The sequence below is a fragment of the Maylandia zebra genome, linkage group LG22, assembly GCF_041146795.1.
Source record: "Maylandia zebra isolate NMK-2024a linkage group LG22, Mzebra_GT3a, whole genome shotgun sequence".
Taxonomy (NCBI): Eukaryota; Metazoa; Chordata; class Actinopteri; order Cichliformes; family Cichlidae; genus Maylandia; species Maylandia zebra.
The window spans coordinates 11,405,918-11,423,978 of NC_135187.1; the positions used below are offsets into that span (position 1 = coordinate 11,405,918).

The 18,061-nt window shown below is 38.8% G+C and overlaps 1 protein-coding gene across 1 annotated transcript in view; it reads left to right on the forward strand.

Moving 5' to 3' along the window:
- The first annotated feature begins 601 nt into the window (after nucleotides 1-601).
- Nucleotides 602-18,061, forward strand: part of crybg2 (crystallin beta-gamma domain containing 2) — a 38,362-nt gene continuing 20,902 nt past the window's right edge. Inside the window, exons 1-4 of the mRNA XM_076879124.1 lie at nucleotides 602-919; nucleotides 7,467-7,572; nucleotides 10,511-10,666; nucleotides 11,299-13,919. Coding sequence (XP_076735239.1) covers nucleotides 726-919; nucleotides 7,467-7,572; nucleotides 10,511-10,666; nucleotides 11,299-13,919 — 3,077 coding nt within the window. The 5' untranslated portion in view covers nucleotides 602-725. The remainder of the gene's footprint in view (nucleotides 920-7,466; nucleotides 7,573-10,510; nucleotides 10,667-11,298; nucleotides 13,920-18,061) is intronic.

The following is an 18,061-nucleotide window of genomic DNA, read 5'->3' on the forward strand; positions in this document are numbered from 1 at the left end:
GATGATTGACTTGCAAACTGCACACAGGCCAGGCGATGTCGTCCTAGAACCGTGGAGACTGCATACAAACAACGCATTGTAACGCATCAGTGTAAAGTAATACGTTTACGCGTGGATTTATCATTAGATAGATAGATAGATAGATAGATAGATAGATAGATAGATAGATAGATAGATTTATAAAAGCAGAAAGCTTTGACCATGTTAAGGCTCCCTTCATATCTGACTAAAGCATTAATTAATTAAATCGAGATTATTATTCTTCTTATTATTACATTAGCACCTAAAACATCTTTTTTATTTAAAAAAATGTAAAAATTTGGCCTTTATGGTCTTTACATATGCATATTAAGGCCCTTGACAGTGTATTTTTAATAAACCGTTGAATTTCTGTGGGTAATAATTGCTGAACTACGTAACACCAAAGACAGTAAAGCCAATAAAAACAAATTGCACTAATTTCCCGAAGTTGTTGCCATTGCAAAAATATGTTAACAAGACCGGTGATCATCTGCAGTGAGTGTCATTGTTTGTCTGAGCTGGGTGTTCCCCGGGGGGCGTGTCCCGCACCTGAGCTCTGCGTGCTGCACACAAAATGAGGCAGCCAGAGCAACAGCTGTCAGTAAGTCTTTTCTGCCCCTCGCCTGTTTTCATCGGCTTTGAATGATCAGTGGGGAAGAAGACCCGACTCACTCGGCCCTCTGACGTTACCCAGTAGACTAGAGATGGCGAAGAGGAGTTCAACCAGAAAGTCTCTGAAAAGTTTGTTCTCCAAGAGCGAAGCCAACTTGGACGAATCGGTGGAGAAGGATGTGCAGAAAAACGAAGGGGAGAAGAAGAAGTTCAAGTTGTTCAAATTCAAGACAAAGTCCAAGAAGGACTCTGAGAAGTCAGCTAATGACAGCCAGAAGGTGCTCAGGTATGCTTACCCAGTGCCGTGATGTTGACTCAGTGACCTGTTTTCATGCCTGCATTTGCTGTATTGCTCAAGGGGTAATAAGCAGCTTCTGACGCTTTAAAGAGCAGCAAAGCTTCAGATAAACTTTAGTTTTCAGCAAGTAGCCTGCGCCTGCTGTTTCCATTGGTAGCCTAAATGAAAAGTCCAAATTAAGCAATCCTCACTGCTGTGGAAAAAAAAAAGTTGAGATGTTTCTAGACTGTGAGCTTTTGGGCAAACATCCCAATAACTTTTGAAATGGGTAGTACACTTAAATATAATTATAGAGCCACAAGGGACTTTAGAGTTGGATAAAAGTAAGAGCATACTTAGCTTAGCACTGTCCCCTTCAGCAGAAACATGCTTTTTGCATATTTGTCCATAGTCTTATGATATGGCATGCTGGAAACTGATATCGAGCTTGCATGCAAAAAAAAAATAAATTCAGCAGCAAAACGTTTGCATGTGTCCTCAGTTTGTAACCTCCAATAATTCAAATCTGGTGCTTAACTAGGCCATTTCACAAGCCCCACCCCTTTTGAGGCAAAGTTCTGTTAGAAAAATCACCTTGAAGCTCAAATTCAATCTTCAGATGGAGTGTTTCATTTTACCATTATCTGATATAATGCAGAATTCAAACCAGACGAAAATAATCAAATGGAAAGGCGTCCAGTGTAAACCTAGGTTTTTTTTCTATATTGTTAGTTTAGACTTTTCTGTCAGGGCCTCCCTCACAGGCCCATTTTATGCTGTCTATTCATAAATTATAGCTGTGCATGAGACCCCAACGGTTTCAGGAGTTCCAAGTCATAAAAAACAGGATATGTTCATTTTATTCTCCAGGGTAAACATTGACTTAGTTGATCTGGTTGGTAGATTTCAACCTTACCTTGAGGTCTTAGGTGTTTCATAGTAGGTGGCAGGTAGCAGAATAAAATCTGTGAATGGTGATTTTGGTCACAAATGTTTGCAAGGCAATAAACAAGACATGCTTTAAAGCTGTAAGGATGTATAAGTCACCATTGGGTGTGCATATAGACACAGGTGGGGTGGAGGTTAAGCTACTAATCACAGGCCAGGACAATAGAATCATATTGTTCATGTGTTTGTAGATGAGCGCCAGTGACGGTTTGTGTTTGCACAGAGAAAAATAAACAGCGAGCTGACACTGTGACTGCCTTTGCACATGGAGGTTATGCAAGGGTAAAGTTTTTAAACGATGCATAAAAAAATCATGCATCATTCAAAAATAATAATAATAATAATAATGGATTGCATTTATACAGCGCTTTTCGGGGCCCTCAAAGCGCTTTACAATTCCACTATTCATTCACACACTGGTGGAGGCAAGCTACAGCTGCCCTGGGGCAGACTGACAGAAGCGAGGCTGCCATATCGCCAGTAGGCGGTAGGGTAAAGTGTCTTGCCCAAGGACAAAACGACCGAGACTGTCCGAGCCGGGGCTCGAACCGGCAACCTTCCGATTACAAGACAAACTGCCAACTCTTTGAGCCACGATTGCCCTGATAATCAATCAAATATTGCAGTAGTGTAAACATAAAGCAGAATGAAACATATATTCAGGTCAGTCTTGGTAGTCTTTTATCCACTGATTGTCTATACGAGCCACATCTAGAAATCATTTTATAAACTATTAAGTGCAGAATTACATTACATTGTTTTGCTGTGAATGAAAGGATTATTTTTTAATTGTTGACACTGTGGATGGTCAACCAAGATAGACTTGTTTCCAGATGTAGACTGAATCTGTTTTTGTTATTAGTTTGAGGATTTTGTTTTAATCCATGTTCCAGATTTTATCTATCAAGACTTGAGGATTTCATCATCTAAGAAATAAATCTTCATTTTATTGTTTGTTTTGACTCCCATCTCTTTTCATAAAGTTCAAGGGTGAGGTCAAAGTCACACTGGATGTGTTGGAAACCTTACCACCAGTGTATTACGTTGCAGGAAACTTGAAGTTCCAAACAAACCACACACACCCACTCTTTAGGTTGTCGCGCTCTTTTGTGGCTTTATGGATTAGTGGAAGTTCTGTAGACAAACCTGCCACTCCACATGCCTGTTGCATTGTCATGAAACTACAAATCAATTGGACACACAAGCTACACTATTGTATTTGGTGATGCATGCTGGTAACATTTATGTCTCAGCACAAGGGTGTTTAATACATCCAGCTGAGTTCACAATAAGTCACTGTATTGTTGAACCTGTTATGTCTGTTCCAGAAGAGTAAGCAAGGTAAAACTCAATGTGTGTTGAGTTAAGAATGCTGTATTTTGGCAGTGGGTTTTTTTTTCTTCTTCTTCTTCTTCTTCTTCTTCTTCTTCACACCACTGCATTAAATTGTATAACAAAGTGCTGAAAAATGGATCAGTCAGAGAAGGCCTTGTACTTCAAACCAAGGATATGCTTTGAGCAGTGCATTGCTACACAATGCTGTTTAAGTCATTCATACGTGCATATTTGTTCTATTCAGTCAGTTCTTGGTGATAAAGGGGCATTGATTCCACTTGACAAGGACAGTCTAGTTGATAACTTCAAATAATATTTCAGAGGTAAGATGTCAAGAATGGGAGGTTTTCTGCAGCTCTTATTGGAAACGTGTTTTCACAATGAGATCAAATTATTGCTAATTGTTGTGCATGATGAGTTTGGGCATTGTTTATTTATTTTGTCTTTTATGGTATTTCCTGTGACGGCGAGAGCTTTGCAGTTTGTCCAGAGAAGGTAACAACACACAGGCAGTAGCATAGAATGCTTTTGATAGAACATTGATAGTAGGACAACAGCAGCTTTTGAGGGATGTTATTTTTCCTGAGGATTCACAGGAAATGAAGTCTCTGCTGAGCCTTCTTTGCCAGCTCCCCTTTGTACACACCCCAGGACAGGTCCTTGTGATGTGAACTCCCAGGAAGTGGAAGTCCAACCCCAACACCATTGATGTAAAGTGGTTTAATGTCTGTTTTCTTTTTTTCTGAAATCCACAACAATCTCCTTGGTTTTGGTTGTGTTCAGTAGCAGGTTGTTGTCCCTGCACCAACCTGTCATCCACACCACTTTGTCCCTTTAGGCAGAATCACCCCTACTAGAAATGACATCACAGTGTTGTCGTCTGCAAATTTGACAATGGTGATACTGTGATGAGTGGGGGAGCACAGTCGTAGGTGTACAGTATGAAGAGCAGGGGACTCAAATGTGTCATGCGGGAAATCGAATCAAATGTGGGAGGGATGAAGGACATATGATCCAGACCAGTCTCTCAATGCACTTCAGCACCAGGGTGAGCACTACTGGCCGGTCATACAGGCAGGTTGCAGGTTGCATTTTTTTTTTTTTTTTTCTTCTTCCCTTTTTTGGTAAGGGGACTGTGATGGGTGGGACACCTCAAAGCGAGCAAAGAAGTGTTTCAGCTCCTCTGCTGCCGTTTCTAAAGAATCAACAGCCAAATTTAAAAAAACTCTCTCGCTATATGTTGGGTTTTTTGTTGTTGTTGTTGTTGTTGTTTTTTCCTTTCCCAGATTGAAAATTGTGATGGGTCATGTTGTTGGACTTCATCAGAGTTCTCAACACCTCCCATGCCAACAATTGTGAGAGTAAATGTTATCCAAAATTTGAGAACTGGTCTTCCAAATAACTGTCAACACTACACTTCTTTGGATCTTTATCAGTACACTTGCCACACAAACATGGATTTTATTTATTTATGTTTTTAAACTGTGGGATGTTTTCCTGCAGATGACAAAGAAACCGTTGTTAACGCTTTTATTGTGTCTGTATTCTAAAAAGTGCGTGATTGTGGTGATGAGCATCAAATGGTGATAGCTGTGTATTCTAAATCAGCGGTCCCCAACCTTTGTTGCGCCACGGACCGGTTTAAGCCCGACATTATTTTCACGGACCGGCCTTTAAGGTGTCGCGGATAAATACAACAAATTAAAACTAATACCGGTACCGAAAAAAAGATTTATTCATAACACACGTGAAAAGACCCAGGAAAACAGAGTTAATGATCAAAACGATAACAAAATAACGCTGAAAACCGATTAAAAACCCTGAAAACCATACATTTCACACCTGAGCCTCAACTCTCGCGGCCCGGTACCAAACGACTCACGGACCGGTCCGAGGCCCGGGGGTTGGGGACCGCTGTTCTAAATAACACAACAGTTAAACATGAAGGTGTTATACTTTAAAAGAGGTGCGTTAAAGTGGTGATGCCAACAGCTGGCAATAAGGCTCTCTTGAAATACTAGCAACATGTTTGTTTCGGTGTGGATTAATGAATAATCAAGTATTCATTTACAGTGTTTACCCACTACTAGGTGGTTTAATAAGAGCAGGTATTACTTTCTGATTTGACACTGCATGCACACAGAGCATTAGAATAAAGTTTCACATAGACAAGACCATGAACATTAAAAAAAAAACAAAAAAATAACATGAACTTCCAGATGTAGTTTTTACATAGTAAAAGGATCAAACTTATAAAGGCTCAGTAACCCAGGCACCGAAATAATGCATTGGCATTGTACATAATAATTAGGTCATCCAGGCGAAAGACGGACGAGCTCCTACCATGTTTATTCGTCCTCCATTCTGCATGTCGACAGTTCACAACAATCATTACAGGCAGTAGGACTTGGTCAGACTTTGAAGTTTGAACACAGTGATAACCTGATGGCTCAAGATGGAATCATTTCAGGGATTAAAGATTATGTTCACAATTTAATGAGAGTAAAATTGTGAAATATTCAACACTAAGGAATACAGGAAATGTAATTTGGCCAAAAAGTGGATTGCATTTTTGTTCTACAGGCTTGAAATATGTGGTGTAATGAAAAAGTGTAGTTTTCATAACCAGCTAGTATAGAAGAAGCCCTCATTCTCTTCACTCAAAAGTGACACGGTGAAGGACTAACGAGTATCTAGTACTAGCAGTATAAAAGTTATTTTTGTTTCTGAAATGTTAAAATTATGGGTCATCTAATGGAACTGTAGAGTAGTGGGTCATTGGTGACTACAGAGTAAAAAATGATACCCGTGTTTGTGTATGGGGTTAGCTTAGAAGACTGGGTAGGCAGGTAAATAACTATGATTTAAAGACTTCATGCTGAACTAAGCTGATCACCACCCATCTAACAATTTACCATATAGATGTGTTAAAAATGTGAAACTCTTCCTTTAAAGTAGTAACTATTTTTGTGTGTTTGCTTCAGGACTTTAGTAGGTCTGATTTTTATCTCTTAACACTCTCACATTGCACAGCACAGACAGAAAGTACAGGAAGCACTTTGAACTTCATCAAAGGAAGACCTTTATTTTTTTTTTTCCCTTTTTTTTTCCACAAGTCTAAGCTGTGGCATTTTCACACAGTGAAAGGCTTTGCACATTTTTGGGTGTCTTGTGTGTTGATATGTAAACAGCATTCACCCGGGGGCGAAGATATGACTCATCTTCTTGTTCTAGGACATCTGTTCTACCAGAAACTACTCCTGTGTCTCAGATACTGCAGTGGTTAGTTACTTGACTGATTCTTGGGTTGCCAACCACAGGGGGGAGAAAACAAAACAAAACAAAAAAAAACCCTTTGTGTGACTAAGGCAGCCTGAGCATATCAGCTTTTATCAGTAAAACTACAAAAAAGACTGAGCAGTTTTCACCTAACTCTACAGTACACATAAAGGCCAAATGCATATTCATGCATACTTGTGGCAAATAAGTGTGTTTGGATTAGAAGAGTTTCAACACAGTGATCTATAAATTGTGACAGCTCCACGTGTTTGCTTGTCATTTGGCTTCTTGTCTGAGCATCCGGTCGTGTAAAGCGGAAAAATCCTGCGCATAAAGAGACCTTTGTTGTGCTTGTTTAATGAAGTGACAGCTTGTGATTATTGATGGAGCTTCTCTGTTGACTTTGAAGCCTTTGTAGCGGTACATGAATTAGAGGCCGTGCTGATGACCGAACAAAGGCAGCACCTGTCGCTCCACTTGGTTGGTTGGTCCAATTGGTTAATAATTCAATTCAATTAAAAAAACAACCTTTTTTTCTTTACAGTTTTTTTTTTTTTTTTTTTTAAGGTGTCAGCGTACGTTTTTAAGTACGTCATCTATCCTAATGGCCTGATTTACCTTTGTTCGCAACATTGATCTCAGTTCTAAGAAGCACCAGCTCACTTTCTGTGTAGCCGGTTCTGTTCAGCATTCCATTAGCAGTGATTCACTGTTTCATTTTGTTAGGCAACAAAAATTCCACCCTCTGTATTGCACACACTGGATGGCAAACAATAAATCTGTCAATATATACATACACACAATAGTACATGAGTTACATAAACCTCCTCATAGTTTTGAGCATAGCCTATAATTTACTTTGTTACACTGTAAGTAGTACAAATTCTGTAATTGGGGTCAGTCAATCATGGATATTCTTTCAGCATATTTCCGATCCATTCACTTTTTAATTATTTTTTTTATTTTTATTTTTTTAAACTTTTGTACTCCTCAGAGCTGTTGCGAACAGTGAGACCGCAGACGACGAAGAGCCCGCTTCTGACAACAATGACCCAGCCAGCAAGCTGCCTCCTGTTTATGCCACCGCACCTAGGGTTAAGGTCAGTGAAGATGTCGTAACTAGTGAGCTCTTTTTCACATGCAGTTATTGGAAATTTTGTATATTCTATTTATTTTCTGGTAACTACACTGAGAAACTGTGTATTATGTTACATAAAGATAACATTGTAGTCAGCAATTTATAAAAAAACCCCAAAAACAACAAGTAGTAAACTATACCAGCTGTAGGAGGGGGAAGAAAACAAATACTTTGGGTTCATTAATATGTGGTGCTGATACAAACATCCCTGTGTGAAAGGTTTGTCAGGTGTGTGGGTTTTTTTTTTTTTGGTTTTTTTTTTTTTTGTTTTTTTGTTTTTTTTAAGTCTTGCATATTTAATTTCAAATCTCCAGTTTCATAATTAAAAAATAAATAATGAATATATTTATTTTAAAATACAGTAATGCTCTTCTTTTGTTTTATTGCTTCTCAGCTTTTGAACCCAAATATAAGCAGGAGATTCATTTTGATATTTCTCCCTAAACCTGCAGTGTCACGGCTCTGAATAAAGTAGGATAATGTTAGACAGCCACTATAGACGACGAGTGTTTTGTCAAACTTGGCAACTGAAAGCTCATGGCTGACTGCCCAACATGCAACAAGTTTAAAGTCACCACTCTGCCCTGCCCTCAGATGATCATCATTATGAAAAGTGTTACCAGTTTCCTCATAAGATGTTATCTGCACCTCATTTGTTTCCGGCAATTCTCTATCTCCACCTCCCTTTTTTTTTCATTTTAATTTATTGCTGTAAATGAGAAACTTTCACTATTATTTTTTTTTCCACATAGGAAACTGCACAAGGCTCTACAAGGCTGTAAATTACCCAGAACTAAAGACTGAGGGTAAAAGCAGGATGTTCACATGAAATGTGATAGAGCCGACTCAAACTACAGTTTCACTTTTATGTATCACACGCAAGTAATCCTAGATGATACGTTTCCTTTTTTGACACAAGTTTGTGAATAAAATCCAGTTGTTGCTGTATCTTTAAATCTTCCCCTCTCGGATTGCAGGACAAATCTAAAGTTTTTCTCTGAGCAGTCAGAAATCGGAAACTTGTCTCAACAAGAAGTTTCTTGGGACCAGATTTTTTTTTCTTTTCTTAAACATATATAATGCTACCTCATGAGCCCTTCTTCAATGCTGGTTCTATGCCAGCTGTGTTTTACTGCATAGCTCGGGGTCTTATTTTACAGAACGATGCTTCTCATAATGATTCAAATGTGCACTGTACATGTCAGTACAGTCTTGTTGATGGATTATTAAATTCTCAACTGAGTTATCCCTATAAAAGTGAGCCCTGCTTATGATCTAATCCCTGTATATGACTACTCACAATAGGGCATCAACTCTCTAGAGGCCCTCATGTTAATATAATGAAGAAGGAAAGCAAGTGGAATTTATCACCAGAAGAGGGTGCTAGAAGTTTGCTAAGCAGCGTTGTGGTGAAGATTAAGGCCTGGCAGCAGAGTAGGTTAACATTGCTGATGGATGGGAACATTTCTTTGACTGCAGAACATAATGCGCTTCATTATCAAATAAGTCTGAAAAAAGACTCTCGTTTCCCCACCAGGCGCTACACTGTTTGCCAGAAATGTCCAAAGGTTAAGATAGACTTATTCCATAAGTGTAGAATGCATAAACAGTATTATGAGCATGTTGGGAACTCTGACATGCAGTTGCTTATTCGTTATATACATTGTCTCCCTTGGTTTTTTTCATCTAATATAGAGGACTTGAAGCTTTTTTTTTTTTTTTTTTTTCTTTTTTTTTTTTAATTGTATTCATGGAGATATTTAGCTGAAAAAGAAACTCTTATTTCCTTTTTAATTTAATTATAAGTCGAGCTGAGATTTTTGGATTCGCACTGATTTGAAATAACAAAGAAAGATTTGTCCTACCTATAAATATTTCAGCCTTTTAAATCTTAATCTCCCTATAGATTGTAGAGTTTTGTTTTCTGTGGTTGTCCACATTTTTACGTAAAGTATTATTCTGATAACATAGCTTACTTAACATATGAGACTTCACATTTAGGAGAAACCACTGACTCGACTGAAACTTTATTTAAATCTCTATTTAGATGCTTTATTAGCTTCTCATACTTTCCAAACTCTCCCTCAAAGAAAGAATGCTAACAGGCACACCCAGTTTGGTATCTCACTGTTGTCTGATAGAAAGTAATGACTTCTACTTTCCTTTCTCACTCGTGATTGACAAAACATAACCACTAGAAGAGCATCACCACTTCTGACTCAATGTTTCCCTAGACAAGCCCGCAAAAAATATTATTAAAGTATTTTGATGCTCTACTTTTGAAAGTTTGACTTTTAACATAATAAATTAATAAATGGATTTATTTTTGCTTTGTTTGGCAGTGTTTTTTTTTTTTTTTTTTTTTTTTTTTTTTTTTTAATTATAGTTCTGTGAAATTATAGGATCCGATTTTTTTTTTTTTTTTTTTTTTTTTTTTTTTTTTTGGTTTTTGTTTTTTTTTTTCTCTTGCCCTCAGTTTCATTAATCATAATAGTTGAATCAGCAGTGCTGTTGCTGGTGATTTAGCTAACCATGTTCTACTAGTTTTTCATTCCTCTCAGGGTGGAGCAGCTTTTAGGAATGAAGTTAGGGTGTCAACTCACTTTCTTGTTTACAGTATAATTGAGTAATATCCTCATTCTTACCATTGGAATACACAGTCTAGGGATGGTTTCTAATTAACATGTAGCAAGGGATTATAATAGGTTTGGTATGTGTTTTCTTTGGTGAAAGGTAGTGTTTGAGCAAGGTATGTTGCTTTTAATGGCATAAAGCCATACAAGTCTCATGCATAGAGATTTGTAGTTACACCTCGTGTATTTTGTTAACAAATTCTTTCCTTTTGCATTAAAGAGCATTTTACACTCCATCCTTACTTCCTGTACTTTTGTCTTTCTAAGGCCAAAGCGTTAAGCTACTCAGAGATGGACCTACGTAAGCCTAAGAGGTTTGCAACCATTTCATTTGGTATTAGAAAGAAGAAGAAGAAAGATGAAGAGAATATGTCAAAGAGCACTTTTGGTCTTCCTACCCAAGGCATCGAGGAGCAGGAAGAGGTAACAGTGAATCAATATTGTAGGTTTTTGAAAAATTGAGTTTGTTTAAAATCACTAAGAGCAATTTTGAAGGAACATATCTGTCCTGATAATACTTTTTGTATTGCTATGTGCTAAATTTATTGGGTTTCTTTTTTCAGCTCGGTCTCATAGCAAATTGTGAAATGATCATATAATTGCACTCATATTCATGGGCATGAATTGTTGAATATGCTGTAAAAGAAGTAGCAGCTGTTGTATTTAAAGCCAAACCATGAACTTTTTCTAAACCAAACCCGGTAATTTCTAATTCCTAACTCCAACCAAGTAATTTGTTTTAATGCTAAAGTATTAAAACATAAAAACAGAATCAATCTGCCCATCTATTTGCTTACATTTATTCAACTCGGTGGGGTACACTCTGAACAGGTCGCTAATGCACAAATGTGAAAATCTATGTCTATAACTCAATCTTGGGTTGCTGGTGAGAGTAGTGAAATGCTGCATCACCTACCCCTCCAGCTTCATAATGTGAAACTTTAATAATGATTTTTGTTTACATGGGTACAAATCATTGCGTAAAAACACAGATCTCTCAGGTTAAAACTGTATTGGGTATTTCATCAGTTAAAGTATAACTAATCTTCTTCTAGACACCTGTGGAACGGGACCCAGGGAACAGAAAGAAGTTCAGTATGTCTCAACCAGAGCTTGACAGCGACAGTAAATTTGACATCCCTTCACCTCCCCCTGTAGCTGCAAATGAAACTGACTCGTACTTCACTCTTTCGGCACAGTCCCCGTCAGTCCCAGTTATCACTGTGAACACCCAACAAGAATCAAAGGGCCCTCTTACGAATGCCTCTGATCTTTCGGATGTGCAGAGGCAAACCCTGAGAGCTCCAATTGCTTCCATTCCTGAGCTGCAACTTGATGATACCGGCTCACTGGAGGAGAAAGAGAACATTCCAGTTCACGACAGCTCAAGCAGAAATGATGTCAAATCAGCTCTTCTGATAGCTACTTCAGAAACAGCTTCTGTTGTTCAAACCCAGGCTGAACATACTCTTCTAGCCAGCCAGCCACCAACTGTGCTTGACAGTTCAGCTTACGAAGCAGCAACTGTCGCCTCGGGCAATAATTCTTATGATTATATCCCCCAAGAAAATGAATCCACCAGTGGGACTTTACCACATCATCAGTCTGATGCCCCTGACACAGTTGACAGTACAATTTCAAATAGTGAGTCCTCCCTGACAAGTGTTGACAACAGTAACTACACCACTGTTACAGGGCCAAGTCCTGATCCTCAAAATGACAAGTTAGCTAGCAGTGCAGACTCTGCTGCCAACCATCATGAAATCTTCATTTCTCACACTGAGAGGTCTTTTCCTGAAAATGCCAAGAGTGTCAGCACAACCTCAGCTGTTAGCAGCGAAAGCAGCACTGCTCCCATCCATCAAGATAAAGTTTATGGAGCTCTGTACGAGTCACTTTTCCCCCAGAATTTTAACTCTGAGGTAATCTCTTCACTCCTAAGCCCATCATCTCATATCTGCACTGATAAAAGACTTCTTGACACCAAAACAGAATTTGTCATTGTCAAAACCCACGATGAAAGTCATGCAGAAACAAATACTCAGTACTCCCAAACATTAACTTCTCGTGATCTTGACTTGGCTGCTGGCAGAATGATTGATGCTCCTGATGGGTCGGCCTCCATCGGTGAAATAAAGGGAAGCTCTTTTGGTGAGAGCTCCAGAGTTTCTGCTTCTCAGATTCAAACAGTCCCAGAAAACCAAAACAGATATGTGCCTACCTCTCTCAGTGCAGCTTCCAAGTATTCTGACAGTGCTGGCATTTCTTACTCTGAGCTGACCCGCTCCCGTTCACAGTTGAAATCGGACAATAAAAGCCTTGTTACCGACAGTGTCTGGTCAGGCCCTTTGTGTCAGAACTCTGCCCCTCCCATATCCAACTATGAAACATCCCACGGGATAGATGCTCAGGTTACTGACTCCAAACGGAGAGTGATCCTAGTCAAAGAGTTAGTCACAGACGACACAAACGTTTATCCAGGCTGTAGCTCTTCGGTGCCTGATAAAATGAATCTGGTGAAGGATCTTGAGGTAGAATTTGAAACGACAGATGAGTTTTCTGCCCTTTCTGGACCAACGGTGCGAAATGACAGGCTCTTAAGTCCAGCATATCTAAGTGTTGGATCAGATGATGAAAGTACAAAGGAGATTTACTACAGTGCTGAGGAGGACAATGCAGAGGAGAGTGGGGACGAAGAGATGTTCACAATGGATGATAGAGAAGAGTCCATTGTGAGGCTAGGTGAGGAAATCGTACAGCACTCGGAGCCAATGGATAAAGGGATCAGCCAGAGAGATGAAGGAGATTTCAGGGTCGTGATTGTGAAAATGGAACAGAAAGAAGACAAAATGGACGATGAAGAAAAGCAAGAGGATTATAATGGCCAAACTGAAGTACAGCAACAACTTGACTGTCCGATTTCTGTTCTTCAAATGCATGAAATGGGAACATCTGAGAGTTGGGTGGAAGAACAATCAACTGCTGTATGGCCACAAATGAAAGAAGAAGAGGAGGAGGGTAGAAAGGAGGATTTACTAGCCACACCGGTTCAGCAGGTGAACACAATGATGGTATGTAGTTTTGCTCCTCCTCCCAGTGAGCAGCATGGGCAGGTGGAAGAGTCTGGGGGAAACTGGACTGTAGACTTGGAAACAGAAGACCACTCTAATGGAGAGAACCTGTTTCCAACAGAGGTGGAAGAAACTCTGCCTAACAAAGATTTCACTGATTTTGGTTTCAAGCATGCTACTTCCAGCCACACAAAGGAAGAGGATGTGATTGTACATATAATAACAGAGACAGAAGAGCAAGTTCCACTGATTGTGAATGCAGACAAGACCGGTGAAGGCAACAAAGACACAGAAAATAGCATGGGCATAACAAACAGCACATTAACAGATACTGCTGGGGCAGCAGAGGCTGTCATGGGCAATCTGACACACAGCACTCACCTGCAATCAGATGCCACAGAGATTGAACACAATAGGGTTCCACGGAGCACTGAGTGGGTGGATACAATTACTCAGAGCCCTGACAGAAACATTACCGTACCAGTGCCAGAACAGGTGGCAGTTGAGCTGTCAGCATCGAACGCAGACACACACCATCTTGATAGTGACACTGCAGAAGGTCTCTGCGAGCATCCAAAGGAAGCCCAGCCTGACCTGAATGAAGGGTAAGTGGAAAGTTCTGTAATGTAGAAAAAGCTCCTTGGACTCCAAGAGTGTTTTTAACTATAAAACTTAAAATAAATGCGCTAAACTCTTTTTGCCATTTCATGGTAAGAGTATTAAGGGAAAGTTGGTGAGAGAACAAGTGAGAGTTGTTTTACCTATTTGAGTGTCAAGTTTTCATTCTTGCTGCCTCTGTAGCTACTGTGCTGGAATGCACAGTGTGTAGCTTCAGGCACACGCCAGACTGTGTTATTTAAAACCATCTTTAGTGACTCTAAACTCACAGCTTCACATTTACACATTACCATGTACAGTAGTCATTCAATGAGGCATCTTAAATGTGTAAAGATTAAACACGTCCTGTGATAATCAGGAAAGCAGTTGATGAGCTGCCTTGTTTACCAACACAGATTTCTACATACCTGTGAATCATGAACACACCCTTGAGAAAGTTCCACGTTAAGTGATTTAGACTCAGCTCTGTAAATAAATGATATAGGCTGAGCAAATCCAATGAGCATGCGATAGATGTTGCCAGTCTACTCTAATTGTTACAGGATAACAAAATGTACCTTCATACAAACGTCTTGAGATGTAAGTAACAAGGGGTTGAAAGTTCAGTTCAAAACAAAACCTTAAAAAGCCCCCTCCATCAACATCATCCCATCCAATCAACCCTAGAGGCTCAGTCTATCAGTTTATGTTTGTGTCATTTCAGTGTGGAGGAGTAGTTGTAGTTAAGTTTTTGAATTATAAGCACAAAATGGATACAAATATACATCATTTCTCCCAAGTCCAAGCTAATTTTGTCATGCTGCTTGTTTAATCCATCCAGATGTATATAAATCTTATAAAGTTTGTATCTGGTGTGAAACTTGTATGAAATGCATACAAGAGTGGAAACAGATATAAGATCCCTAGAAAAATTGTATAAATGAAACTTGTATGTTTTGGATGCTTACTAAATATATATATATATATATATATATATATATATATATATATATATATATATATATATATATATATATATATATATATATGTATGTGTGTATATATATATATATGTGTATATGTGAAAGTGGCCACTTTCATAAGTGAATCATATAAGCCTTATATGATTCACTATATGAGGTAGGCCACATCTGATGCAAGTCTTTTTCTATTTGTTATCCATATGGACAGGAACACAACAAATCCTCATATTTGTAAAGTTTGTATTTTTTTTAAAGTTTGTTTAAAAAAGAAAACAGAATAACAAGTAATAAAATAATACGATAAATAATATGATAAGTAGAATTCAACAACCTGAGTACCAGTATGGATATAGAATGTAGGTATAAATATAAGTATAAAACGTTTAGCAGCACAGGGTGTGATGACCAGCATTGATAAAGTGACAGTGTCAGTAGTGATTAAGGTGCTACAATAGCAGTTCTTGTCCATTTATGCATTGAGAAGTCTCACAGCTTCTGGAATGAAGCCGTTTCTCAGTCTGGTGATTTTGCATTTGATGCTTCTCAGCCTCCTGCCTGAGGGGAGCGGGACAAAAGTGTGTGTGCTGGGTGAGCGGGGTCCTTCATGATACAGGTGGCCCTCTTCCTGCTTCTGGAGATGTAGGATGGTTGGAATATCCACATTGCATGCTTTGTGTTTTAAAATGTATACGTTATACTTTATTGATCCCCGTGGGGAAATTTCTCTCTGCATTTAACCCATTTATTCAGTGAAGCAGTGGGCAGCCACTGTCAAGTCCTGACACGTAGAGCACTTGCCCTCATATTGTCACATTTATGTAACACAACTGTGTTTGCCATCATGAGTACATTTTTTTTGTTTTGTTTTGTTTTGTCTGAAGCTGGCATTTGACCAGATGTCTTTATTTACTCGAACAAATAAAACTTTAAGTAGTGTTAAAAGGAAAAAATGGAAAGAATTTTGAGCTTGTGACCACACCTTGACCCTGTAACACACTGAATAAGTGAAACCTGCTCCGTTTGATGCATCAAGCTTAACAATGTTTTGAGCATGTTGGCTTGTGACGATAAAAGAGATGAGCAGCACAATTTTAAGAGTATAGCACAAGAAAATAGCATTACTTACTGGCATATCACAAGACTTTATCAAATACATTTTTGCTTTGCAACCTCTACATTATGAACATCTTTAAACTATCAGCAGGAATGGTGCGAGTCTTCAGATCATTTATGATCAGTGAAGCAGATAACAGGCAGTAACTTTTTGTTGCACATCATGTGGCAGAAAATCCCCAGTTTGTGTGTCCTGCCAGTTTGGTCCTCGCGGGACACAAATCCATTTTGGGACATCTGGTGTTTTAAATAAATAAAATTAATTAATTAAAAAAAATCAAACATTGCAGTACAAACAAGATTGCAGTAGAAAGTAGCTGTTACAGATCTACTACTACACCTAGTTCAGAAAGGGTAGCAACTTGCATCTACTGTGACTTGTGAGACGATGCTCAATTCAGTTTCATTTACACAGTGCCAAATCACTACAACAGTCGCTTAATGGCACTTTATATTGTAAGGCAGACCTTACAATAACACATACAGAGAAAAACCCAACAATCGAAGGAAGACAGGATAAAAGTCATGCTGTGGAACAGAGCCAGAATGCAATGCAGAAAGGTCTATTAACATACAGTGAGTGAGAAAGGTGACTGAAGAAGAAATACTCGATGCATCATAGGAATCCCCCAGCAACATACACCTATTGCAGCATAACTAAGGGAGGATTCCCTAACTATGTGCTTTATCAAAAAGGAAACTTGTTTCATGAAACTTTATTTTTGACGTACATTTAAAACCACAAGGTGGCACCGAAGAGGTGTTTTAGCTGTGAGTGGTAGGTAATCAATGAAAGATTGCTATTACTCAAACATTAAAAACAGGCTGTAGTTTGGCCTCGCAGGAAGGGTGGTAACGTACGTTTACTGTTAGTTTTGAAATGATTATTTTAAAAAGAAGCCCTAAGATTTGTGAAACACGAATCATAGAATGAGCTCTCCAAGCAATGGTGTCATATTTAGATTTTGCGTCTGTTTTTGACTTTGGTAAAGATCAGAATGCGTCTTGCGAAACTCCGTTTATGCTTGTTGAAGGTGAAGAGCTGCATGTATTAGCTGGGTAATTTAAAAGTTTTACAGACTGAAAAAGAACAAATGAGGATTAGTAAGAAGTACAGTAGTGCTCACCTTTTTGCATGGCAAGCCGACAAACATGTTGCGGCCTCTGGCACTTAAAATAACAACAGGTTTCTGATGAAGAGGTGTGCTGATGCGCAGTGAAAGATGAGCAAGGCATTTAGCCAGCCCCACCTGTCATGCATTCTTTCTGTGTATTGAAGTCGGGTGAGACGTGCATTTCCACTTGTGATGACTCTTAGGGACCTCCTATTTATGAAATGCAGTTTATCTATTGAAAAAAAAATTTTCTCTGTAAAAATACAGTTTTGATATCTGCTGTATTATTTTCCTACCTTTGTCCAAAACTGAGGGCCCATAGGACTGTTTCTGGTGAGAGTATAACCAAAGCCAGTCGAGCTACTTATGTCTTTAAACTAAACCATGACACTGGCCTTTCCCTTTTGTTTTCCTTCCACGTGTGACCATCTGACAGCTTAGTTGAGACATCCATAGAATGTCAAACTTGTGGAGAATTCACTTTGTTGTAAATGACCAGAACATACTCGCAAAACCACACCTTGACCTGACAGAAGTGATCTTTCCTCAGTTTAAATGAACATGTTAGATAAAGAGTCTTCAGCGATTTCATCTCAGGTGTGTGTGTGCCTTCCTATAACATACTATACTTATGCTGATATGCCAATCTGAAAACAGTTTTTAAATCTGCACAAGTGGAATAAATTTAGACAGTCTAGATTAAGTCAATAGATATTATCTTAAGTTCAAAGGCTAACACAAGCGTAAGTTTATCTTTAGTATCTTGCTTATCAGTTTTATCTTGAGGAGAATTTTAGTAGTTCAATCATTTAGACAGTCCAAGAACAGAAAACCAAAAACGCCTTCAGCATATGGAAGGCGTTACACCTCTGGTCCTTTGCAGCTTCTCATGTAAGCTGGCTGTAGGTTGGGTGTGTGTTTTTTATTATGCTAGATCGA